This window comes from Crocuta crocuta, unplaced genomic scaffold, assembly GCF_008692635.1.
Source record: "Crocuta crocuta isolate KB4526 unplaced genomic scaffold, BGI_CrCroc_1.0 scaffold21, whole genome shotgun sequence".
NCBI lineage: Eukaryota > Metazoa > Chordata > Mammalia > Carnivora > Hyaenidae > Crocuta > Crocuta crocuta.
Genome location: NW_027527938.1, coordinates 3406531 through 3433909, shown reverse-complemented (window position 1 = coordinate 3433909; position 27379 = coordinate 3406531). Strand labels below are relative to the sequence as shown.

The 27379-nt window shown below is 36.6% G+C and overlaps 1 protein-coding gene across 3 annotated transcripts in view; it reads left to right on the top strand.

Annotated features, from left to right (window-relative positions):
- Positions 1-27379, top strand: part of ZBBX (zinc finger B-box domain containing) — a 117155-nt gene that overhangs the window by 9289 nt on the left and 80487 nt on the right. For all 3 annotated transcript variants that reach the window (XM_077752237.1, XM_077752238.1, XM_077752236.1), the window contains exons 4-8: positions 3426-3539; positions 5835-5925; positions 13227-13275; positions 14418-14527; positions 21842-21937. In XM_077752237.1, the coding sequence (XP_077608363.1) occupies positions 3426-3539; positions 5835-5925; positions 13227-13275; positions 14418-14527; positions 21842-21937 (460 nt within the window). The remainder of the gene's footprint in view (positions 1-3425; positions 3540-5834; positions 5926-13226; positions 13276-14417; positions 14528-21841; positions 21938-27379) is intronic.

Below are 27379 nucleotides of genomic sequence, written 5' to 3'. Positions count from 1 at the left end.
CTCCCCACCCTCCCACCGCCCCCAGCCTCTGTGTCTGAAGCTGTCTCCAGGAGGAACCCATGTTTTGTTTCAGACCCATAGCATCCCATCAACTTGATCACTTGGTCAGTAAGCTTGTCTTTTTTTTTTTTCCCCCCAGTCTTATTCCTTTCTTCTACCCCAGTGGGGACTTCAGAAACATTAAAAGTTTTCTAAGCAAGTGAGTAACACAATCACATTGGTACTCTCGAACTCTTCCTCTGGAAGCCATGTGAAAAGTGTTGTCAGCCATTGAGACTTTGGGCGGGGAGACCAGCTTGTGTATCAGTCCTAAACTGTGTCCCCATTTCATGGCAAAGTGATCTAAGCATCATTATCCTCCTGGTGGCCCGAGTAAGAAACCCATGATTGTCTTAGTTTCCTTCCTTGTCTCTTTCCTGGTGAGTCGCCTGCTTCTGGTCAGTCTCCAAGTCCAGTGAATTCTATTTCCTTATAGTTGTCAGATTCTCCCATTTTTCTCTCCGCTGTCTCTATCCAGTCAGACCAGCATCATCTCTCTATTATTAGGCTTCTTGAAATAGTCTCCCAACTGGCAGCCTTGCCTTGCCTTTCAAGCCTTACATCCTCTAATTTTCCATTCTGTAGTCAGAGTGATCTTTCTAAAATCAGTTCCATTAAAAACCATTGATGGGTCTCATCCCTTATAGAATATAAATCCTCATCACGGCCTACATGGCTCTTCATGATCTGGTCACCCTCCACCTCAGCACGTCCATTTCTTGCCACTTTTCCTCTCCTGCACAGAATGCCTGGTCACGTGGAACCTCTGGTGGCTTGGCCCACACACACATCACCTGTTTCTCCTTGTGCCCAAACTATTTTTTTCCTTCTTAGAATGTTGCTCTCACCACTTCCCTTTGACTTCCCCTAGGTCCTTTCATCCCTCAGGGCTCAGCTCAGACCTCACTTTCTCCAGGATCTATCTGCTCCTGCCATCCCTCTAGCTGGGCATGCGCCCTGTGTGTTCAGGTACCTCCAGGTTCTTCTCCAGTGACGGCACGATTGTAACCATATTTCGTTTGCCTGCATGCGTGTCTGTGTTTCTCTCTGTACCAGGAGCTCTGCTGGGTCTCATGTCTTCTCACCTCCTATCCCGTAGCCTATCACCACAGTGCTTGTTTGAACTAAGGGCTGAAACACTCCTTGTGGAGCAGATAAAATGAAAATAGTGCCTCTCCATCAGTATCTTAGCCAGCTTCTCTGAACCCACCGGCAGCCTTTGCCTCCTCTCACTTTCCATGTATCTCTCTGGATTATGTCTTATTTGGCCCACTTGCTTTTTGGTGACTGTTTACATAAATTAGTTGCCTTTTCTGATCTCCATTATTCTTTTTTTAAAATATACTTTTTTGTCAAATTGGTTTCCATACAACACCCAATGCTCATCCCAACAAGTGCCCTCCTCAATGTCCATCAGCCACTTTCCCTTCTCCCCCACCCCGCATCAACCCTCAGTTTGTTCTTAGTCTTTAAGAGTCTCTTGTGGTTTGCCTCCTTCCCTCTCTGTAACTTATTTTTCCCCTTTCCTTCCCCCGTGGTCTTCTGTTAAGTTTCTCAAGATTCACATATGAATGAAAACATATGGTATCTGTCTTTCTCTGCCTGACTTATTTCATTTAGCATGGTACCTTCCAGTTCCATCCACATTGCTACACATGGCCAGATTTCATTCTTCCTCATTGTCATGTAGTATTCCATGGTATAGATAAACCACATCTTCTTGATCCATTCATCAGTTGATGGACATTTAGGCTCTTTCCATGCTTTGGCTATTGTTGAGAGTGCTGCTATGAACATTGGGGTACATGTGCCCCTATGCATCAGCACTCCTGTATCCCTTGGGTAAGTTCCAAGCAGTGCTATTGCTGGGTCATAGGGGAGTTCTATTGCTAGTTTTTTGAGGAACCTCCACACTGTTTTCCAGAGTGACTACACCACTTTGCATTCCCAGCAACAGTGCAAGAGGGTTTCTGTTTCTCCACATCCTTGCCAGCCTCTATAGTCTCCTGATCTCCATTATTTTTATTTTTATTTCTTGTCATTGAATCCTTGGGGATGCATACTACTTGATTATAGTTAAACATTAATGAAATAATGAAGGAGGAGATTGAAACTCATGACAGATAATAAAAGCTCGAGAATGAGGTTGGCATAGACCTGTTGGAAACAGAATCAGTGACTAATACTGACAAGAGCCCAGAACTATAAAATGAAGAAAATGGCTTGTGTCAACAGTTCAATGGGCTTTGGATATTATCAAAATGTCTTGTACAAGAATCTGTAAGGGGGCTCTCCTCTGTCCTCAAAAAGTTCGTTCTTTCTTTCTTTCTTTCTTTCTTTTCTTTCCTGCTTTCTTTCAAAAAACAATAGGTAGGGCTTGGCCCAGGTCATAGTCAATCCTTTTGATACCCCCTATACCAAAGCTCTCAATGGGTACTTTCTCCCTAATAGGCCCCAAACAGGTTCTGTTCATTTTCATGTGTGCTCTCTCTCTCTACTTTTCTTTTTGCTTTGCTTTTTCTTTCCTTCCTTCTTTCCCTTGCCTCCTTCCTTCCTTCCTCCTTCCTTCTCTCCCCCTTTTTTCTTCCCTCTTTTTCTTTCTTTCTTTCTTTTGTTCATTCACTCTCTTTCTTTCTTCGTATTATAGAACATAGAGGTAGAAATTTATTGAAGGTTTCTAAAATGATCAGGTCAGCAAAAATGTGTATTCTGTAGAGAAAAAAAGTTAGTTACAGTATTAGTTTAAACAGTATGCTTCCAACAACTTGAATTCTTTAGAAGAAAGACAGTATGAAAATTAGAAAATGTTTTTTCTTGGGGTGCCTGGATGGCTCAGTTGGTTAAGTGTCTGACTTCGGCTCAGGTCATGATCTCACAGTTTGTGGGTTTGAGCCCCACATCAGGCTCTGTGCTGACAGCTCAGAGCCTGGGGCCTGCTTTGGATTCTGTGTCTCCCTCCCTCTGTGGCCCTCCCCTGCTTGCGTGCTGTCTCTCGTTCTCTCTCCCTCTCTCTCAAAAATATTTTAAAAAATTAAAATGTTTTTTCTTTTGCTTTCTGTTTATATAACATAAATATTTGTGCATATATGAAGACAGAGTTCATATGGAAAGTGAATTTTGATTTGAAATCTCTAGCAGTGTAATAGGAAAAACAAAAACCTGACATTTGAATAGATACATACCTTAAGGAGAATGTTAATGGGAGGCAAATGCTAACTTTAGAAACTGTATTTCACAGAATGCAAAGGAAGCAGTTAGAATACTTCATCACATATTTACTATTCATAATTTTAATTAAGAGTAAAGGATTATAGAAAATTATTTTGCCTTGTTTTTTGTTTATTTGCTTACCATGAATGAACATTCTGTGTTTAACTGTTACTCAGAAATGCTCAGGAGCTGAGGATGGAGAAGATACAGTTAGAGCTGGAGAACCAACAAATGGAAAAGAAACTACAGGAATTCCAATCAATTCGTAGCAGAGAAAAGGAAGAAAGACAGTAGGTGGCATTTTTAGGGAATTTGAGAGGAATAAATTGAATTGTGTAAAGAACTATTTCATATATTACTGTCATTTCAACAAAGATCTGCCTTGAATGAATACTTTATGGCTTTTCCTGTTGAACAAATAGTATGAAATTTCTCCTACTTTCTCTATTTGTGTCCCTTATATAAGGCATGTTGCTTTCTAAAATTACCATTACTTCTGGGGGTTTTTGAACCTTATTTGGTCTTACGCTTTCTTATTTCTCTTCTTACATGACCCTTCTGAGCCATTAATAGTTGGAATGTTTAGCACAGCAATATAACCTTTGCTCTCATAAAAGTACCATCCACAGGAGATTGCCAGTTTATGTTTAAGGTCATTTTTGTTTATAAAAAGACTTGGAGGGGGCAGGACTTTACATGTTCATATATAAGAATAATTCATGCATTCAAGGAAGTTTAAGATATTTTTAGATAAATGTGCTTTAGCTGAAATTTTATTAATGAGCACTCTCTAATATTGTGCTTTATGTCTGTGCTAACTTTACTGAGAATTGCCATTTATTATAAAATAATAAATACATATGCTACAGGTCAAACAGAATTGATAGTTATGTAATAGAAATTATTTATTCTTTGCTCTGGGCTGACTCCCAGCCCATTTTGAGCACTGCTTCTAATAATTAAAATTTCCCCCCCCAACAAATATCTTATCTTTGTATAAGCATCTATCTATCTATCTATGTGTGTGTGTATGAACGTGTGTTTGTGTATATCTGACTTGTCGTTTATGTTTGTACAAGTGAGGTTATCTATAGAATGATTCACACTCTAATTTTTTACTTAATATATCTTAGTACTATTGCTATATCAGCACACAAGTGATCTCATTCTTTTAATGGCTATATAATATTTCTTTGCCTATTTTTTCACATCTTTATTTAAGTTTTCTCTATTTTATAATTATAAATGCTGCCATGAATATGCTTCTATATATATTTTGCTTACATATGCAAGAGTATCAAAGGGTTAAATTCTTACCTGTGTAATTTTAGGTCAAAGTATATTTACAGTTTAAATTTTGTAGATATTGGAGAAATTGTCTTTCAAAAGTATATATCTTTTTCCTACAGAGGATGACAATTCATGTCTCATGTGCTTTGGCTGGTACTAAATAGTTCAGGCTTTTTGTATATTAAACTTGCTTTGTTTGGTGTTCAAAAGGATGATCTTGAAATATCCATGAAGTACCTTCTGAACCATTAAAGAATATTCAGATATTTACTATAGCTCCAGTAGTATTTATCTGTAAAGTATGATTCTTTGGAAAATGTTCATGACACATACACACTCTCTCTCTAATAACCAGAATGTGGATTTAATCAAGGATGTCAATGTTATATGTCATCCCAGGTGACAAAGTATATTGTATATTTTGTTGCTGTTCTTTTAATGATCCAGTGAACTTAGTTTGCACTTCTCAATGGATCATGAAATATCTGTGAATCAGAGTTCCTGAAGTCAGACTCAAGAGTGGGTTTTCATTAGCTGAGGATGTTTTCAAAAATGTTCTATAGCTTGATGGAGTTTTCAGTAGAGTTAAGTGTTTTTCTAAGGTCACATAGATAGTAAATGTCATAGCCAGAATGAGAGTCTGTCACTCGTTGGTCAGGAAGATAGAAGTCCAGTGTTCTGACCTTGACTTTATTATTTATTGTCTGTGTAACCTTGGGCAAGTTTTTGTCTCATTATTTTTTAAGTGAGAATTGGACTTCTGCCCTGTTGACTTCAAAAAATTTTGTGAGACTCAAAAGTGATTTGAAAACCATAAACTAAACAGTTTGCTTTCTTTGCCATCGCATTTACCTTTCAGTATGGGAGCTGATCTGTAGTCTTATAGAATTCATCACTTAGTAGACCTGCTGACGGTTGTGGGTGTTTTGCTTCCTTTTCCTCTTTACATTTGTGGACCCTTAGCTTTTAAAACTGCATGACAATCTGTAAAATTTCCTATAAATCAGTAAAGGTATCTTTAGTCACTGTAAATGTCTAAAAAATGATATTCTTCATCTGTTTGGACATTCAACTTTTATTCATTTCTTCTGAAAAGTTCCTAATATGGTAGAGCTATATTTTAGAATTACCAAGGCTATTGTGGCATTATTGATATTTTATTTTCCTTTTGTGGTGATCTGTTATATGTTAATGACTGAATTTCATTTCTTCAAACAGGGAAAATGTATTTGTTTTCATTAAAAGGAGAAATGTATTTAGTAATTACATTTTGTTCTCTGTTATATATATTGAAGGTCAAGTGGATATCACTGGAAATCGGGACAAATGGGAAAATTGGGTAATCAATCACACATAATGTCACGAAATAAAGGAAATATTATTAAGGTAAGAAAATACCATTTGATTCTCAGAGAATTTACCGAGTAAGGAGATATAAATTAATTTTTAGATGTTGTATTCCTTTCCATGCTTAAGAACCCACTATTGCTATTTTAACAACTTCACATATTATTGGATTTTGATTAATTTTTATGAGTTAATATGTAGCTTTCTTTATTCAGATGTATTTTGTTTTTCATCTATAAGTCAATTTTTAAAATTCACCTTGCATAGAATTTTTCTAAACTGAATTTTTTCATGCAGTTCAGTTCCGGTTTCAAGTATGTGAAAGCTAGGTTATTTGATGTGATGAAGGATAGACTTTTTTCCTGCCTTTTTATTAGATCACGTTTGTTTCATGTGTTTATGTTTTGCTTGAATAATAGTTATTATTTGTATACTGTTGATTCCGTGTGTGGAGATACCCAAGGAAAAGCTGCTTTCAAGTTTCCCAGCTATAGAATCATGTTATCTTGTCTGTGTATTGTAAAATATAACATTAGATTATATGTAAGATTAAAACCAGATGAGTGACTTTATGTAAGGAAAGCTGTTTTGTTTCTGGATTGTTTTGTACAAGATCCATGACTTTGTAAGTTTTAACTTATATAGCTCTTTCTTTTTTATATACCTATCACCCAACTTTCTTTGGGCCAGTTGGCATCCACAAACATCTTACTTGGTGCTTCTAACGTTTTTGGCTTCAAAAAGGCATTTTGTTCTTTACTGTCATTCTCTTATTGAGATATGTTTCTTCAATTTTTGGATTACAAGTTTTATAGTCCACTTCCCATTTTTCATTATCTTTCTGAGATAGTGTTCCATGTTTCGGATGTTATTGAACTATGACACATTAACAATGCTCACTTTGTGATTGTTGACTTATTTATTCAATAGCAGTTATTAAGTGCCTCCTTTGTCATGTAGTGCTTTATCCTTGTTCACAAGGAGATCCTCATCCAGTGTGAAAGATAATGCACATATGAAAATATTTATAGATTAAGTCAGATAACCATTTAATGTGTGAACCATCTGTGCTTGGGGAAAAAAATACTTTAGTTCTGCAAATATTTGAGAGTCTCCTAGATGTCTTTGTAAGGAAAAAGTGATGAATAAATCATAATGCCAGTCCCCACAAACCTCATAAGTGAGTTAAAAGATGTGAAAACCTGGAGTTTAGGGAGCTGTAGAAGGTGGGTGTAGAGTGTGAGATTGTGCAGGAGGGAAGGCCTTGAAAACCAGAGTTCAGAGTCTTGACGGTTTCACTGTGGGAATGGGATTCCCTGACAGCTTCTGAACAGGAGGAAAGTAAGATTAAGGTAATGACTTATGATGGCTGATCTTATTTAAATAGGTAGTGCATTTGGAGTTTATAAATACAGAGTACAGAACAAATGATATCAAAACTGTTTTGATCATGTCCACATAAATCAAGAACGTATTTTGAGCATGTATTTTTCTATGTGATCCTTTTATTTATTAATGAGTAGACTTTATTTAGAGACATAATACTTTACTAATATACCATGTGCATTGTGAGACAAAACATAGATATTAATTAAGGGTGACATAAACATAAATAGAAATTCTTTTCTACTTTCTGGATTTTTCCTGAGCTCCCTCAAGCATGCATACGTCCTTTGGAGGCCACTACTATAGTAGAAGACTATTTTTTTTTTTAAATTTATTTCTGAGATAGAGAGAGGGAGACAGCGTGAACAGTGGAGGGTCAGAGAGAGGGGGAGATACAGAATCTGAAGCAGGCTCCAGACTCTGAGCTAGCTATCAGCACAGAGCCGATGCGGGGCTCAAACCCACAAATCGTGAGATCATGACCTGAGCTGAAGTCGGACGCTCCACCGACTGAGCCACCCAACTGCCCCAGTAGAAGACTATTAAAAGAATCTAAAGGTCAAATGAGAAGAGTCTGAATTAGAATGTAGCAAAAGAAATATGAAAAAAACTATGGAGCCTAAAAAGCAATGAGAAAGAAAAGGAGGAATTCAAGTGAATAACTGATATTCCAGGCTGCACTGACTAGGAAGTAGAATAAAGAAGGAAGTTGGAAAACAATTTGGGATTTAGAGATCCCTCCCTCTCTCCCTCCTTCTTCATTCCTTCTTTTGTTTCCTTCTTCCCTTCTTTCTTTCTTCCTTTGCTCTTCTTTTCCAAGCTTTAATGCGGTATTGACAATTAGGATTTTAAGATAATTTAAAATGTACAGCATGATGATTTGATGTATGTATATATTGTGAAAATATTTCATCCACAGGTTAATTAACACATCCATCACCTCACCTATTTACTTCTGTTTTGTCATTGTTGTTGGGGACATTTAACTTCTGTCTAGCAATTTTGAAGATTTAGGGTTTTGTTTGAATTCTCATGTGTTAGTTGAAGCCAAGGGAATAAATGTGCTTCCTAAGAATTTATAAAAAGTAGAAGAAAGATATAAAGGATGAAGCTCAGAAAGGGCAAGTGTGAAGGATAAATAAAGCTCAAGGAATATGGAGGTAAAAGAGAACTTTAATATTTATTCACTATCTATTTTATACCAGTCAATAGTTTAGCTGCTTTTCCTGTTTTATCTCATTAAGTGCCTCTATCACATAAGAGGCAGTTGTTATTTTTCCAATTCCATAGATGAAGTAATTTAACATCAAAGAAGTTAACTTGCTCAAGGTCAAGTGTCAGGGCCATGATTTGGAATGTAGGCTTTCCGACTGGTTCTAAGGTAATTTGCCAGCTCTCCAGTAAAGGGAACCTGAGAAGAGGAAGAATGGTAGTAGTAGAATGAAAGTAATGTGATTTCATAGAAAATGAAGGTAAATGAGGGTAATTTTAGAAAATATAGAGAAGTCAATATTGTTCTATACATTGTGTGGTGAGAAAAGTTTTGACTGTGATTTTAGACTGGTGTTTCTCAAAAAGGGGAAGCTTTGCCCCTCAGGAGACGTTTGGCAATGTCTGGAGACATTTTTAGTTATCACCACCAAGAGAATTTTTGGCTTTTGGTTAATGATAGGTAGTGGCTATAGGCCAGGGTTGTTGCTGTACACCCTATAATACACTGGGCAGTCCCATAACAAAGAATTATTTGGCTTAAAATGTCAATGGTATCCAAGTCAAGAAACCCTGTGTTAGTCTATATAGATTAAGATCCTGACTCATTTTGACTCATTTCATTGGTTCTATGATTTTAGGCAAGTCACTTAATTTTTCTGGGCTCCTGTCATCATATTTGTAAACATACATAACAATACTTGCTAACTACTTCATAGAGTTTTAAGCAATATCGAGGTTATATGTGTGAAACCAATTGTAACATTGGCTGTAGATCACACTAAAAAATGATTATTTACTAAGAATGAGAATTTTAAAAAGCCTGATTTGATATTTGGGTTATTAGATGGAAAAATATATTTCAAGTGGTTGAAAAAGAAAGGTGGATGGTAATGAGTAAAGGCAAATGTTCCAGTGAGCTTGGGAACAGAGGGTGACCTCTCAAGGACTTAACAGGATCAGGAAAGACTTTGTTATAGATGATCTTTGAACAACACAGGTTTGAATTGTGAAGATCCATTTGTATGCAGATTTTCTCAAGAAATGTATGTACAGTACTATAAATGTATTTTTTCCTACCTTATGACTTTCTTAATAAGATTTTCTTTCCTCTAGCTTACTTTAGTGTAAGAACACGGTATATAATACATATAGCATACAAAATATGTGTTAATCAACTGTTTATGTTATCTGTAAGACTTCCAGTTAACAACAGTAGGCTATTACTAGTTTTTGGGGAGTCAAAAATTGGTGCTCCAATTCCCATATTGTTAAAGAGTCAACTGTGTATTGTTTTTCAGGATCAGAGAGATGTGAGTCAGTTTGTAGTTGAGGGATGGACTCACTAGTGAAGGAAAGATTGAAGATGCAAGAGACAGGTGCCAATTGCTGGGGGTTAGTCTTTGAAGAGACAGCTCATTAAGGAGAACTTAACCGATGGAAAGAGAACAGATTTTATCTGATAAAAAAGATGGAAGAGAAAATAGGTGGCAGTAAAGGTGAATTTTTAGAGATTGCATTTGACAAGAGGTAGGGCAGGAAGCTGTGGAAAGATTTTAAGGGAAGACCTCAACATTCTTAGTAAATTTGGAGGCAAGATCATCTGCTCACAATAAGGAAGGGAAATAGGGTAAATGTGAGTATTTTGGAATGAAGAAAGTTTGAAGTAGCCACCATGGGAATCATGATTGAAGTTTAACACAAACAAAGTAAATATACTACTAAATAGCCACAAGAGCATGGATTTGTAGGGGATCCAGTCAGGATTATTTCATCACAATGGTAGGTAGATGTGGGAGGTCTAAGAGGAAGGAGATAAGGTGATCATGGTTAGCTCTGAGAAGCTCTGCATTTGGAGCTTTTGAAGGTGTAGCCATTCAGATTGCTGCTTATGTTTAAGGTTTGGTCATAATGGTCAGGTGGCTGAAGAGGGACTTAGATGGTCAGAGTAGTCAGCAGGTTGGAGGGGTTTGAGCATCAGGGTGTCAGGTGAACCTGAACACTGAAGTCTCCATGATCATCACCCAGAACTCTGATGGAGGGAAATACTGAGCAGATTGCCGAAGTTCAGATGGAGGAGGAGTCTGGATATTGATAAAGGTGATAAGCAGGTGGTAAGGAGCTTTAGTACAGGCAACTTTGCTGAATGATGAGATCAGAGCAATATTCTAGAAGCAGCACTGAGGAACAAACAGGAAGAAATTTCTTCCTTTCTCCTGGTGAGTGAAAGGGAGTAGAAATGGAGTTAATTCCTCTGGGGAGTTTTTCTCTGGAAAAAAGTTGTGTCTGAGGAAGGATGTGTCTGAGGAAGGATGGGTCCAGTTAATGTGAACTTTTGCAAGATATATTTTTAGGAATGGTTTTAAAGCATAAGATAAATGGCTATTTCATAAGGGCTCTATGGAATGGTAGGGATGGAAGGGCAAGCAGTAGAAAACGCCCAAGTTTAAGGAGCTAATTAGATTAAAAATGAGAATATTTTAAAAGGTGGCTCATGGGAGGAGTGTGGGGCCATTGTGGCAGATTAGGACATTGGTGGGACTTTGGAGGCATCTATCAATGTCAAGGAGGCTGATGGTGACAGCATCATCTGACTCTGATAATCCAGGTGATATGTCTGTATGGTACCGCCACCAAGCTGCCCTGGACCCTAATGGTACTCCTTCAGCATCTACTGGTGGAGGCATAAGTGGTTAATACAGCATAGGCTTCAGTATATTGGATTCCTGATGTTTTGGATATACATGTGTGTGCATATACATATATGTTTATTCATCCATGCATATATGTGTGTGCATTATGTGTGTATCCCAGGTCCAGCCCTACTACCTCCTCAACTTTTCCCAAACAGATAAAAATCGGACTTAAGAGGAAACTCTATTTGCCTAAAAATTAGCAGCTAGCAGTTTGTTCACTGAAATCTTTTTATGCAGTTTGAATCACTTGAAGTGAATATGGCCATGTTTATAGAGCAGAAAAATATTCATAATAATAAAAACAAATTATGAAATTTCCCTAGTAATGGGTTCAATTTGCTTTGGCATATCCATTCTGCCCAGGTAGCCCATAACCATATTGATCATGTATCACTAAGGTAATAATATTGGCCAATTTTGTTATGAGAAATTAGATTAAATTATCTGTAACTTGTATAACATTTTCAGTTTAAAAATAAAAGTGTGATTCACATAGAAATTGATTATTTTAATCCTGTTTTCTTTTCTGCTGTGTTTGGTACATAGCATCTGAGCAGCTTCTTAAAGAATGTGAACACAAAAAATGCCCTTTTAAAGCAAAACCACTAGATTCACTGTGAATAATTATGCCTGAATTTTCAAAGATGACTGCAGTTGGTACAGCCATCGACATAGAGGCAGCCGTTGTTCTCATATTCTCATGTACAAAGTGGGCAATTGAGCATGCAAATTGCAAATTGAAAACTAGACATGAATTGACAGTGTCTGTATAAATGTGCACCATTCCTCCATGCTCGTTTGTGTACTTTGAATGTTGGTTTCAATAAGACCAAGGCAAGTATGTACACTTGGTGAGTCTGTTTCATGTCTTAAAATCTGAAGATCCAAGAATTTTAAGTGACTATTTGAAACACCTAACAGTGAAGCTTATTTACTCAATATTTTGGCTACATCTTAGGAAAGTCAGGGATCACAACTAATATATTGAAGGTTAAATCTATGATGCTTAAATATGTGGTTCTTTAAATTAGACAAATAAGATAATATTGGCTTCTACAGTTATGTACGCAGAGTAGCTCAGTGAGAATTCAGTTTAGATTTGGTCTATGCAAATATTAGACCGTGTATGTTTCAGAAAGATCAGAAATAGAAAAGGCTTATGGAGCCTTTACAGTATTTGAATATTAGTGCTTTTCTAAATAACATCACGATGATATATAATGATTTTTGTTTAAAACATAATTTATGGCATGTTTTAAAAAATGGTTTATATATTTCCAAAATTTATTTTCTCCTTTTTTTTAAAAAGTTTATTTATTTATTTTGGAAGAGAGAGAGCATGTGCACACACTTGTGAGGGAGGGGCAGAGAGAGAGGGAAAAAGAGAATCCCAAGCAGGGTCCACGCTATCAGTACAGAGTCTGACGCAGGNAGCTCAGTGAGAATTCAGTTTAGATTTGGTCTATGCAAATATTAGACCGTGTATGTTTCAGAAAGATCAGAAATAGAAAAGGCTTATGGAGCCTTTACAGTATTTGAATATTAGTGCTTTTCTAAATAACATCACGATGATATATAATGATTTTTGTTTAAAACATAATTTATGGCATGTTTTAAAAAATGGTTTATTTCCAAAATTTATTTTCTCCTTTTTTTTTTAAAAGTTTATTTATTTATTTTGGAAGAGAGAGAGCATGTGCACACACTTGCGAGGGAGGGACAGAGAGAGAGGGAAAAAGAGAATCCCAAGCAGGGTCCACGCTATCAGTACAGAGTCTGACGCAGGGCTCAATTCCATGAACTGTGAGATCATGACCTGAGCTGAAATTAAGAGTCAACCAACTCAGCCCCTTGAATTTCCTCTTAATAAAAGTTCTATATATGCTTTAATAATGATATTCTATTAATATTGTATTTTTCTTTCAAAATGTTTGTTTTACTCATGATGCACTAAAATGTTATGGTTCTCTAATATTTTTGTTAGTAACTTAAACTTTCTTTGAATAAGAGATGTATCCCTGACAAGGAATATGTATTTCATTAATACAGCTTTCTGCTGGAAAAGTGAAATTAAAATTACTAAAGGAGCAACTTCAAGGTAAGCGGTTTGCTACTGTATTATTAGATGCTAAAGATAGAATTTATTTTCTTTTACATTTGAATTGCATAGAAAATTAAAGTGCTAGAGTTGCTCATTCAGTATAAAGATTCTAAACACTAAAATGATGACTATTTTTGATGTTCAAATTCATTTTATTTATTTTCTGGGAGGGGGAGCCTTATTTTATGTCAAAAATTTTAACTTAGAATATCAATATAAGAAAAGTGTTTTTTGAAGGTGAGGACTTTCATAGCACTGTTTCTTAAATTTATATAAAAGTTTTTAACCAGGAAGATAACTTAGCAATGTAATATTATAAATTGAAATTTCATCCTGGGAATGTAAAAGAATATTGAAAATGGCTTTATATTTTATATTATTTTTAAAAATATTTTTTAACGTTTTACTTATTTCTGAGAGAGAGAGAGACAACACGAGCAGGGGAGGGTCAGAGAGAGAGGGAGACACAGAATCTGAAACAGGCTCCAGGCTCTGAGCTGTCAGCACAGAGCCCGATGTGGGGCTCAAACCCATGAACCGTGAGATCATGACCTGAGCCGAAGTCGGCCGCCCAACTGACTGAGCCACCCAGGTGCCCCCCAAAATGGCCTTGTATTTTAGTGAATTATTTCACAATAGGAAAACCCAAAAATCAATTGGAATTCACAGTAGTTCCAAAAGAAAAAAATTTTATAGAGGATAAGTACATTTAACTTGAATGGATAAGATAGTTTGGCAGAACAAGTTCTATAAGTATATTTAACACTTATCATAGAAGTTGTTATGTATGAGCTTTGTTTAAGCTGATCTGGAGATGGGGCAGAGTGCCACAGAGATTCTATCAAGAGCATCGTTTTTAACACTTGTTAATTTCACTTGTCCAATTCAAGTGAGTTTTAAGCAGAATGGGTGTGGGCAGAAATATGTGACCCTGTGGTCAAAGGGGCTGGGAGGGGAAATGTGGCTTTCCCAGTTTCTTGGGAAGAGTAGACCTAGCTACACACCATTGTTATTGGGCAATTAATATTTATGTGCTGATAGAGAATTTAGGAATGTAAAGTAAATTCATTACTTTATCAATCAGAAAACTGAATATCATATTTTGATGTGAATGGCCTGACATTTTTTTTTTCTTCCAGAGCCAGTGAAACAACCACTTAATCATAAAATGGCCAATTCTCCTGAAAGTGAAAAATCCAAAATAAAAGGCAAAGCTTGTGGACAGTGTGAGAACAGGGCTGCTATGCTGGTAAGTGCACTATTAACAACATACTGGTACATTCCCATGGCCTCATCCACCTCTCCCAGCTCAGCCTGCTTCTGTAGCCAGATGCTTGTCCTTTGCCACTGTTGCTAAGAGGGAAGTGTGCGTGCTGCCCTGTTCAGCCAGCATCTATGCAGTGAGCTGCATCTCACCCTCTCACCCCCATTTAAGGATGGTACCTCACTCTTGTCCTCTCTCGGGATCATGCCCAGCATCATGCAAACATGCCACAGTACTTTCCAAACCAAAACTACAACAAAAATTCTCCTTTGATCCCCACATCGGCACTGTACCCTTGTTAGCAAAACTTCTAAAGCGTTGTCTACACTTGCTCTCATCAGATTCTCTCCTCCTGTTCTCTCTCACTCTTCTTTTATTTTTACTGAAGTATAATGTACTTTCTATGAAATAGATCTTAAATGTATACTATCATGCCATTTGACAAACGGATACACCCGCATCAAGATAATAGAATACCCCTGGAATTTCCCTTGCGCCTTTTCCAGTGAATTCCCACTACGGAGCCAACTACTGGTCTGATTTTTAGCACTGACACTTAGGGGTGCCTATTCTTGAACTTTATGTAAATGGAATGATAGGGTATATATTTTTCTGCATAGGGCTTCTTTTGCTCCTCATGGAGATTCATCCATATTATCACATTTATTGGTAGTTCGTTCATTCAAATTACTTCATTGTATTAGATAAACCAAAATTTGTTTATTCATTGACATATTGAACGACATTTAGATTGTTCCCAGTTTTTTACTACTATGTTTAAGGCTGCTGGGGACATTTATATGCAAGTCTTTTTTTTTAAGGCAAAACAGTTATGAAGGGAAATTGAAGAAAAGACCCCAAAAAGATGGGTTCTGATAGTTCTCTAACTTCTCATTATTGCTGATTGAGTGAACTTTTCAAAAAACATGATGGTAAAATACACCACAATTTAAAAGTTACCTTTTTAGCCATTTTAAGAGTATAGTTCAGTGGCATTAAGCACATTCACATTGTTGGGATGCCATCATCGCCATCCACCCATGAAACTCTTCACCTCACAGAACCAAAGCTCTGTAGTAATTGCACCAGGACTCCCATTTACCCTCCTGTCGGCCCCTGGCAACCAACATTCTATTTTCTGTCTCTATGAATTTGGCTACTCTAGGTGCCTCATAGAAGTGGAATCATACAGTATTTATCCTTTTGTACCTGGCTTATTTCATTTACTATAAGGTCTTCAGGGTTTGTCCACATGGTAGCGGGTGTCAGAATTTCCTTCCTCTTTAAAGCCAAATAATATTCCATTGTACGTAAATACCACATTTTATTTATCTGTTCATCCTTCGCTGGACACTTGGGTTGTTTCCACCTTTTGACTTGTGAATAATTCTCCGATGAACATGAGTATAAATATCTGCCTGGTTTCTTTTTAAAAAAATTTTTTTAATGTTTTATTTATTTCTGAGAGAGAGAAAGACAGCATGAGCAGGGGAGGGTCAGAGAGAGAGACACACACACACACAGAATCTGAAGCAGGCTCCAGGCTCCGAGCTAGCTGTCAGCACAGAGCCCAATGCAGGGCTCAAACCCACAAACCGTGAGATCATGACCTGAGCAGAAGTTGGACGCTTAAACGACTGAGCCACTTAGGTGCTCCAATATCTGCCTGGTTTCTACTTTCATTTCTTTTGAGAATATGCCCAGAAGTGGAACTGACAAATTCTCATTCTCTCTTGAATCCTCTCCACTCGGGATTGGGTCTCCACTATGCCAGCAACTGCTCCTATGAAGGTCGCTAGTGATTTCCATATTCTTAAATATAGTGGCCAATTCTCAGTTCTTATATTAATCTACCAGTAATATTTGATACAGTATTCCTCTTCTCTTCTGTGACTCTTCACTCAGCTTCCTCTAGGACATGATTCTCTCTTGGTTTCATTTTACTTTGCTAAGTCTTTTTTGGTTTTCTGTATGCTTGAGCCCTAAATGTTGGGGTGCCACAGGGCTTAGTCTTTAGCCCTCTTCCCTAGTCCATCTACTTACTCTATATAGGTAATTTCAGCCACTCTCTTGGCTTTAAAGACCATCTCTACATGGATGGTTCCCAAATGTACATCTTTAACACATCCCTCTACCCTGAACTTTCAACTCAGACTGCCTGTTTAGCACCTCTATTTATGTCTCACAGTAATCACTAACTCACCATGTTCAAAATTATACCTTTCATATCTCTACTCCCCACCCCCAACAGTCTCATAAGGAGGGTCAATTCAGATGTCCCCTGCCCTGGCAGTCCTTTGTAAAGGACTAGCAGCTGAGTTGGCCTCTCTAGTTTTTTGGAGCTGCTCAATGCATCCACATGGCGTTTATTAGCCCTTAATATATATTTACATGTTTTTTTCCTGCCCACCTGTGTAAAGTTCATGCAAGCAGGGATTTAGTTTTGCTCACTGCTGTGTACCCCCCACCTAGAATTATGCCTGAAATTTGGTAAGAACTCAACGAATATTTGTTAATGGCAGAATTTTTTTTCCTGTAATAAAACCTTCAGATATATTTTCCTTTTAGTTTGTATTAAAAGTACTCTAATACCTTTTGTAATTTAAAATATTATACACACTTAAGAAGCAGTTCCCCCCCCAAAGAATTTAATGATTATAACTAATATTTGTAGATTACTATAATGGATATTTGTTACAGTTTTAGAGAATTTGGCCATGATCATTTCTGATTTGAGACTATATTACTGTCCTTATTTCATGGCAGTTTTAGCTGCTCTGAGAGAGTTAGAATGCCCTAAGTCTAATAAAGACCTAATAGCAATATTTAGTGTAAAATCCTAGCTCTTGGTACAGAGTTCTTACTATTATATCATGCTGTTTTCTTATCTTATATGATCTAATGATGGACATAATTTAAGTAATCTTCACAAACTATACCTATTTAGAAATGTTTAAAAAATATAAACAATGGTAATATTCCTGAAGTTGGAAGTATGAAAGCTAAAAGGGACTTACTGGCTGAACTGAATTGTTGGGGTTTACGGTTCACAATGTGAAGAAAGTATGTCGAAGCTCTCAATATTTCTATGTTGAACACTGTTTAAAAGCCCTGGAATTTGAACAAAACCACATACATAGGTCAGACTTGAGCTGGAAATAAAGGCTCTGTTTTCCCAAAGAAGAGGAAAGCAAGAAGGGGATGTTCCTGACAAGACCACTGGCATGCAGCTTGGCTCGAAAGCAGATGAGAGTGACAGTGTGGGGAGTGGTTAAAGCCTGATTTGCCTGAAAACTGTCATAAATAGAAGCAAGGATTTAGACAGTATACATTCTTAAAGAATTTAGCTATGATTTTCAGGAAGTATGTTATTTGATTTGAAATGAAAGTCATGTCCTATGGTGTTTTTCAAGCACAACAGTTATTTATTTATTTATTTATTTAAGTTTTTTGTTTGTTTTTTGAGAGAGAGAGAGGGAGAAGTGGGAGGGTCAGAGAGAGAGAGAGAGAGGGAGAGGGAGAGAGAGAATCCCAAGCACCCAAGCAGGCTCCACGCTGTCAACACAGAATTTCAATTTGGGGCTTGATCTCACGAACTGCGAGATCATGACCTGAGCTGAAATCAAGAGTCCCATATCAATGAGTTATTTAAAAATGTGGTGTCCCACGTCAGTGAGTTATTTAAAAACACAAGCGAGGCACATTTAATGAAGTAAACCATAGTGGTGGTAAACCCTGAAGGTACCTTGTGTTCTTAGCTTCCATCATTCCAGATGGTAATGCCGGTTGTGTAGTGAGAGTAAACCTTCTTATATCTGGTGATAGGGTCTACATCAGGGAAAACTGTATATGTGAGGTAGGGGGTAAGAGCTTGCATTTTGTATGTTTGAATCTCAACTTTACCTGTGATTAGCTATGTGACCTTTAGAAATGGCTTAATTCCTCCGTATTTTTGTTTTCTCATTTGTAACAATGGGACAGTATAGATAACAGTAGTCTATACTTCGGAGTTATTGAGGATAGTGGTTCATGCATGTGAAGTACTTAGCGTTGTGCCTGGTACATTGAGAGGAGACAGAAAATTGTGTGTGTCTTGTTATTGGCACATTTTCATATCTCTTACACATTCACATACATTGGTGGTAAAAATAAAACCCCAACCTCCAAATTTCATATTTTTAAAAGAAATTCCAGTAGCTTTAGGCTGTTTGTACATGGCAAAAGTGAAATGGATAGTTAAAAATTACATATTAATTTGGCAAATGTAGATAATTTAATTAAACTCACAGGGATTCTGAAGGCTTAGCACAACTGATCTAGGCTTGATCAAATTAGAAAGATATTTGCTAAAACTGCACTTGGGTATTCCATCATTGAAGGAGCATCTGTGGTGGAATGGAGTCCTTATCTACATTTTTAGTACATTTCTGCCAGTTATACAAGCTGCCTAAAAAGATTTTCCAGTTGGCGGTCATTTTAACCCAATTTAAATCCAAATATGCTTGTATAACAAAATATATAAGCTTACTCTGCAATTCCAGCTTTGATCTTCTAGTCTACAACATCCATTTGGCTACTTTCATTAAAAATCTGTTGTTAACAAATACTTGCTTACAATTCTATGTTGAAACTGATTTCCAGTCTTCTATATTACATTGTGAAAACAAGACCAAGTATTTCTAAGAAATTTATTAAGATATTAGCACATATGTTAAATAAATATTATGCAGAATACATTTTGAAATCTACATTAATTTGATAGTACTGCCATGAATGTATGTGAAATTATAACTTATTTGATTTTGCAAATATTTAAATATTATAGACCTAGATAATGCTTTAATCATCATTTCTGTAAGAGACTAGTTTTTAAAACATGAGTTGGAAGTGTAGGGCTCCTTCTGATATTAGGGATAGTGTTTATTTTTTTTAACTTGAATGAAAAATCCAGTTCTGTATAGCTAATCACATTTGAAAAAACATGCATTTGGAGTTTGATAGATACCCTATCATGCAGTGATTTGACATATTGGATTTTATTTAATTGCAGATTTTATAAAGATTTTTCAATAAATGATTAGTGCTGCAGTAAATGGTAAATGTGATTTTTAGTAATTTGTGTCATGGGTGAGAGCTTAAGCTTAGAGTCAGACTGTGGAATTAAAATCCTGGCTTCATTAGCTGTGTGACTGGGCAGATTTTCAATCATTATGTTCCTTGGTTACTTTATCTTCACAATGGAGACACAATGGTTACATTGACCTTATAGGGTTGTTATGAGGATTCCATGAGATGTAACATATGCAGCCCTTAGAACAGCGCATACATGCTCAGTGTGAATATTGTTATGTGATTCTGACCTCCCATTTTAGTTTCATTTACTAATGCAATTTCTTACTCTTTTAACCTTTGGTTGTTATTGTTGTTTTAATCATTTTATATTTAATAAATCTGGCCACATTATTGAGGTAACAATGTTGTCAAATGGAGACTTGTAATACAATTTTAAAATATTAATGGACTCCTGTTGGGTTTTTGTAATGTTAATTTTTGAGAGAGAGTGGGGGAGTGAGTGTGGGACAGGCAGAGAGAGAAGGAGACAGATTCTGAAGCAGGCTCCATGCTGTCAGCACAGAGCCTGACATGGGGCTCAAACCCAGGAACCATGAGATCATAACCTGAGCCAAAATCAAGAGTCAGATTCTCAACCGACTGAGCACCTAGACACCCCCTTGTTGGGTTTTTAATAAGAGTTTAGTCTACTTTCCCACATCCTATTCCACTGTACATTCTAGTGCCTGTTACTTGACCTGTGGTCTTCACACTGGCAGCTCCATGGATGTTACCTGGGAGCTTGTTAGAATGCAGGATCTCCGGTCCCGTTCTAGATTTCCTCCACCAGTCTTCACGGTAACAAAATCCCAGAAGATTCATATGCACAGGATAGTTCCGGGAGGCAGCACTGTACTGCACGTTTCAGTCAGTCACTGTCCAGTGCAAGTTAATGTCTCCCCAGTCTTCCACAGCTGCTTTCTGGTTATGATTCCTTGATAGGAGGAGGAAGGAAGGGAAGAGCGGTAGCGGGCACACTAAGCGGGGAGAGGGGAAATGAGAAAGGATCAAAGTGAATGCAGGCTCTGTGACATAGACTTTCTGACATCGTGGCTCCAAACCCTCATGTTTTCTTATTTGTGCTACTGGCATTCTTAACCTAGGCCAAGCTCAAGAAAATGAGGGGTCTTAGCCGTTTGGCTAAGGTCATAAAGGGTGTTCATGTGGCTGCTCAACTGCACAGAAGTAATTGCACTTGGAATAAAAATTCCATTTTCTTTCCTCTTTAAGTCTTACTTGATGCTATCATAGGTATAGGGACATCACATCAATTTATCCATTAATTAAAAAAATACATTTTAACAGTGTAAAGACTTTGAAAGATAAATATAAACTTGTCCATAGTCATTTGGGTAGTCATAAAAATTGCTGTGTTGATGTAGCTCCATTGAGTTCTTTTTCTTATACTTCCTTTGAGAAATCTTTGTTTTAATTTAAAAAAAATTTTTAATATTTTATTTATTTCTGAGAGAGAGAGAGAGACAGCATGAGCAGGGGAGGGTCAGAGAGAGAGGGAGACACAGAATCTGAAGCAAGCTCCAGGCTCTGAGCTGGCTGTCAGCACAGAGCCTGACGCGGGGCTCAAACGCATGAACCATGAGATCCTGACCTGAGCTGAAGTCAGACGCTGAACCGAGTGAGCTACCCAGACACCCCCACTTTGAGGAATCTTCTAAGAATACTTTTAAAACTGTATTTTGAGAGTCACCAGTGAAGTAGTGCCATTCAAAGAAGTGTATGGAGATTTTTGGGGAAAAATAGTATATGCATTGTGTGCCATGTAAATCAAAATGAAAGATTAAATAACTCATGAAAATGAAGTAGTTTTGACTCAGAGAATGCTGCTTAGTTTTTACCAGGTTAAGAAGTTTGGCCTGAGGTTACTGGTTTTTTTATGATTTATTCAGAAATTGTAGATACATATATGCATCTAATACATATCTTAAACCTACTTGCAGCTATTATATTTATTTTGATATGAGAGTAATCAGAGTTAACAAGTTAGTTTTTCTCAGTTACATCTTAATGGGGTCAAATGGTAGTTTCAGTGTCCTGGAACTTCTCAATTCCTATGACATCTAGGTATGTCATTGAGGAAATAAAGATGAGAACAATGACTTCTTCATGCAAATGTTTTCTCAAACTAATGTTTTTATAATATTGCATGATGTTTTAATGTCTTTTAAGGTATGCCTTGAATGTGGCGAAGATTATTGTTCAGGTTGCTTTGCCAAAATTCACCAGAAGGGGGCACTGAAGCTCCACAGAACAACTCTTTTGCAGGTATGATTTTTTAAAAAGCTTTACTTGTAGTGTATTTATAAAATATTTCAACACAAAGACATTGAAAACATGTTTACTTATCTAGAATTTAGGATGATTTATATTAATTTCTAAAATTCTATTATGTACAGTCTTCACGTATCTTAAAATTATTTTACTGAATGCTAATCTGGGTTCTATTTTGCTATTTAAACTGTTTTAATATAGTTCTGAAACATTAGCTTGATTAGAGTTTTTAGATCATGCACTTTATCTGTGAACTTGACATTTAAAAATTAGAATTTAATATTTATTGTGGTTTCAAATGAATGTATGGTTTTAAGTATTATTTCTATATAATTTATAAATAGAAATCTCTAATATTTTCTTTTCATGTTTTTTAAAATTAGTCTTTTATTTGTCCTCACTGATTATCATTTAAATAAGCTTATCTCGTCAGTTTCTACCTTTCCTTCTACATAGTAGAAGCTTTTATTTTTCCTTATATAGTCCTTGTTTTTTGAAATGCCTAAACTCAAATTCTGTCAGATGGCTTAAAAATTCTAAGATCGAAGCAATAAATATGGCTAAATATAGATATGACATATTATGTCAGTTACATTTAACAATGGACTGTTATAACATAGATTTCATTTATTGCATAGTAAATTTCTCAATAAATATTTATTGAATACCTTTTAGAAATACCTTTTAGAAAGCAGTACTACCTTGCTAGGTAGTACCTTAAACAGAAGAATAACACTAGGATCCTACTCTTAAGGAGCTGAGGATAAAAGTGATAAACAAGGACCTTGTGTAATGGATTAAAGATTTTAATATCTAGTAGACAAAAGGAAGGAGATGATCAGATCTGTATTTAGAAACATCACTGGTAGATTTCACTTTTTACATGTGACTTCAGTATAACTCTCAAGGATACTGACGACCCAAGTCATAATAACCACAAACATAAAATAGACCTTACTCATATCGGTATTTACCAGAGTCCATTACTTTTGAGTGGCTGGCTGCTCAATGTTTAGAGCCTCCTGGTAGAAATGATGCGGAAAATAAAACAATGCCTGCTACTCCCTGCCTCAGGAAGGTTTGTACAACTGGACGGTTATAGAAATGAACATTGATGTCTATAGATGTGAGTGTGATTATTAACATACAAATAATACAGATTTTAAAGACACTTCACTTAAGGGTAAAGAGTGTACCCCCTGTGAGCTCATGTTAGGAATTGTCCATTCAGTGATTTTTTTTTCAGCATATTTTCTGAGTTGTTGCTCAGTGAATTAGGTACTGTGATAGCTGGTATGGAAGAAACAAAGAAAAATGAGACACGGCTTCTTCTCTCAACTTCACTATTTGACCTTCAAGATTTATCTATGTCTGTTTCTCTCCTCTCTCTCCCTCCCTCCCCTCCTTCCCTATTCCTGTCTCTCTCTCTCTCTCTCTTTCTGTCACATATACATGACACAAACACACATACACACCATCAATTTCAAAAGACAGTCAAACTTTGCTGTGATACACCTTATTGTTATCCAGAGACAAATGGGATGATATCTGTCAAATCATGCTTACTAACACAACATAGTGTATGCTTTCTAAACATTTAGCATTTTTCTATTCCATATTAATGTTATTAAAATTGATGACTTCTATATCTTAAACCAAAGAACATTATATTTGTAGATGCAATTCTTATATAATCCTAAATATAGAATGGATAAGGAAGAGAGAATTAATATTTCCTGAATAAATACTTTGTATCATATACTGTTATATACTACCAGCATCACATTTTCTAGTTTTGATTGCAGGGGAGGAGAGGTTGGTAAGTCAGAAATAGTAAAATGGTATTTAAGTTCTTAGTGAATCTCAAGTTGTGGAAGACCTGTTCATCTCTATAAGTTAACATGGTGAATTTTATAATATGTATACAAATCAAAGGGAATAGCAAGTGACAATGAATACAGGGGTTCCTTTATGCGTATATTTTAAAGTTATACTGATAGTGAACTATATATTTTCCACATTCATGTTACTTCTCTGTGTTGCCCTCCATTCTGTGAAGGCCAAAGTCGCAACTTGATGCTATTTTGAGGCTAGTCCTGGGGTTCATTGCCTATCAAGTAAATCAAATTAGGAGGCAAACCTTATGAAAAAAAAGTATAGAGAAACCATCCATGTTGGATGCTAAATGTATATTGTTACTCTTTTTATATAACAGCATTTCACTTACCCAGATTGCTAATTAATGCAAAACTTTGCAGGAGATTGTTTTCCAGATAAATCATGTAAATTTGACCATTGATTCATTCAAAAGAATTTAAATGAAAAAAGGTGGTTTTTTTTTTTGAAAGGAAACTTTAACAAAATGTGTAACATAATCCCTCCCATCTTAGTAAAGGGTTCAGTGAACACAATCTCACTATATTTTGGTAACACCTTTCCTTTTGACCACTAGCTGTTACAAGAGGCCTCAACTAGTAGTATGTGTAGCTACACCTTCCTTAAGAGATTTGCTCTCCTTGTTAGTACTTCACTTTTCTTCTTTAACATGGTCCCACCCATTCTCTGCCAGCACTCCTTGACTTTAACCAATTGTCCCATTAGCTGTGCCATTTTCTTCTTATTTCTGTTCCCTGTTTGACCTTTAATTTTTTGCAGTCATCTTGTTTTTGTGTTTTTTTTTTTTCTTGCCTTGTTTCTATCATTCTCCCTGGTCTTTCCCTATAAGTAAAGGTTCTTGATGCTGTTTTGTGCCCTGGCCTGATGACCATTGGTCAACAGTAATGGTGTCTCTCTCTTGTTTAGCCCTCAATAACCATTGATACAGTATTTTTAACTTCCCACTCTTTTGGCAACTGTCAAAGTCATGAGATTTTTTTTATTGACTACTGAATTCATACTGAATTTGAGAAGTTAGAGCTGGCATTTTATATCTGACTGTTAAGCATTGCTATGTGAAAAACAAGTATCCTGGGGCACCTGGGTGGTATCTGACTCTTGATTTCAGCTTAGGTCATGACCTCACAGAGCCCTGCTCCAGCTCTGTGCTGACATCACAGAGCCTACTTGAGATTCTCTCTCTCCGTCTCTGCCCCTCCCTTGTTTTCTCTCCTCCTCTCTCATTCTCTCAAAATAAATAAATATTAAAGAAAATAAAAAGCAAGCATTCTACTTGATATTCTTTATGCTGACATTTCTGGATATTTTAAAGCATAACAAATTTGATTGCTATAAACTGTTTCACATGCCATCCTACAGCCCAGTGAATCTTTACAAAGTTCATGGCCAACAGAGACCATTTTGTACTGCATATCTTGTTTTACTTAAGAGGTAAATCCTTGAAAAAAATTGAAGGCAAACTATTCCATTTCCATCTTGACTGACATTATCATTTCAAAGGGCCTTTCTTTTGATTTATGATTGATTTATACTTGGCAGTGGTTCCAACACAAGTTGTTTTTTTTTAACCTCTCCAATCCCTGTTAAATAGTTAATTATCTACAAAATAAAGTATAAATGCATGAGGGAAATTACTAAGGATGAAAATCCTATTTCTACATTTAGAATGATTTATAACACTTTAAGAGTTGAAACAAAAGTGTTTTTCAGTGGGTAAGTCTCACATTGATGAAAAACAAGGTCTTAATCTATCCGGCATTTTCTATTTTCCTTTAACAACATATGATCAAACAGATGAGACCAGGTTAATCAGAGATGATAGAAGGTGGGGGAGAGAGCAAACAAAAGGTTTCCATTATGAAATTATGGCATGAGCAAGGGGGGGGGGTTGGATTAGGTAAATCATTCATAGATTCTGGTATGTATATTTTCTTAATTTAAATGGAGATTTTTCATAACCAGAAAGGAGAGACCTTGGCAAAGGGGGTGGTTCCCATTAAGAGAGAAGAGATAACTGAGGTAGAATTTCCATGTTTTCTGGTATAAAGTCTTTACACATACCCTCTTTACTTTTTTTTTTTAATCTCCAAAGAAAGATATGCCTTTATAGATATAAATGGGGATATATGTTTACTTGAAAATACTTACGGGAAAATCTTCAGAATACTATTTATGCTTACTGACTTTACAGTAGTCTTTTTCTTTTAGTTGACAATGGTCAATTATCAGCTCTTAGGCTCACACTGTCATTATTCTGTTACAGTTCAGAATAATACGATATTTTTAGATCATAGCTCATCCTTTGGATAATATCATGATTACCCACTTGGATGATCTCAGTGTACCCGTTACAAATGCTGTGCATACACATATTATGGATGCAGTGGTGTACCACCAAGATCCTCTTGGGAACTGAGATGCTCATTTCCCCAGCTCTCTGGAGTGTTGCCTGCAGATAGATCGCATTTGGATCTCTCCTTCTCCAAGCTGACACTCCTGTCCTGGCGGCAGTCCATTCTATGGTCCCGTATCTGGTTTGTGTGGGGACACAGACTTCAGCAGACCTCTGCCGCTGTTGACAGAAGCTCCGACAGCTATCACAGCTACCACCCCCCACCCCCCACAACCCCGTGGATCTGGCAACTGCGTCAAACCCAGCTTTCCCCATTGCCCACATCTGCCTCCTTTTTCCATCATACTTGTTCTCCTTGGAGTACTTCCCACTGAAAGTCAGGCAGGCAAGCCTCAGAATTTGTTTCCTGGGGAAGCTGACCCATCAGTAATGTCATTCAGAGTGGGGCTATAGACAATTTTTGGCCTGATTTCAGAGTGTGCTGCAATTTTTGAAGGTCAATGTATAACATCTCTTACTTCATTTTTCAGATTCTGAACCAAGGGAGGAATAGATATTAGACTGAAAAAGTAGAAATCAAAATATCAATTTTATTATTGCTGGAATCAGAACCAGTGGTTATGGCACGAATGTTCAGACACATTCAGCTTCCTGATTCTCTCTGGAATTCAACATTTTTCACCCCCACCCATAAATTGCAGTCATGTCCCTTTGGCCATGGAAGAGCCAACCCAGTAAAACCTCTTACTGGATATCTAGATTGGAATGTGTGCTTCTCTGGATAGGCAGTGCTCAGAGGGAGAACCCAGAAGGTGCAGAGGTGAGCACGCTCACCTCTTTCTCCGGAGTCTCAGAAATAGGATAGATATGAAAGGATGGGACCAAGTGTTCCCTTCACAAAGAATGATCATAAGTTCTCATGATTTTAGAGTCCAGGTAATGTAAATGTCTTGTGTAAACTTGTTACTTATAAATATTAGTTAATATTACACTTAATAAAAACACAAAACACTTAAAAAATATGTGAACAACTGACACGTGGCATGTTTTTCTTCTATTTCTTAAATATGGATCATGTTATTAACAAATATCCCTTATGCCAACAGTCTGAGTTTATTGCCTTTCGGTATGATTATCACTTCATACTTCTTCTATCAAAGTTTTTTTTTAAATTATGTTGTTATTGA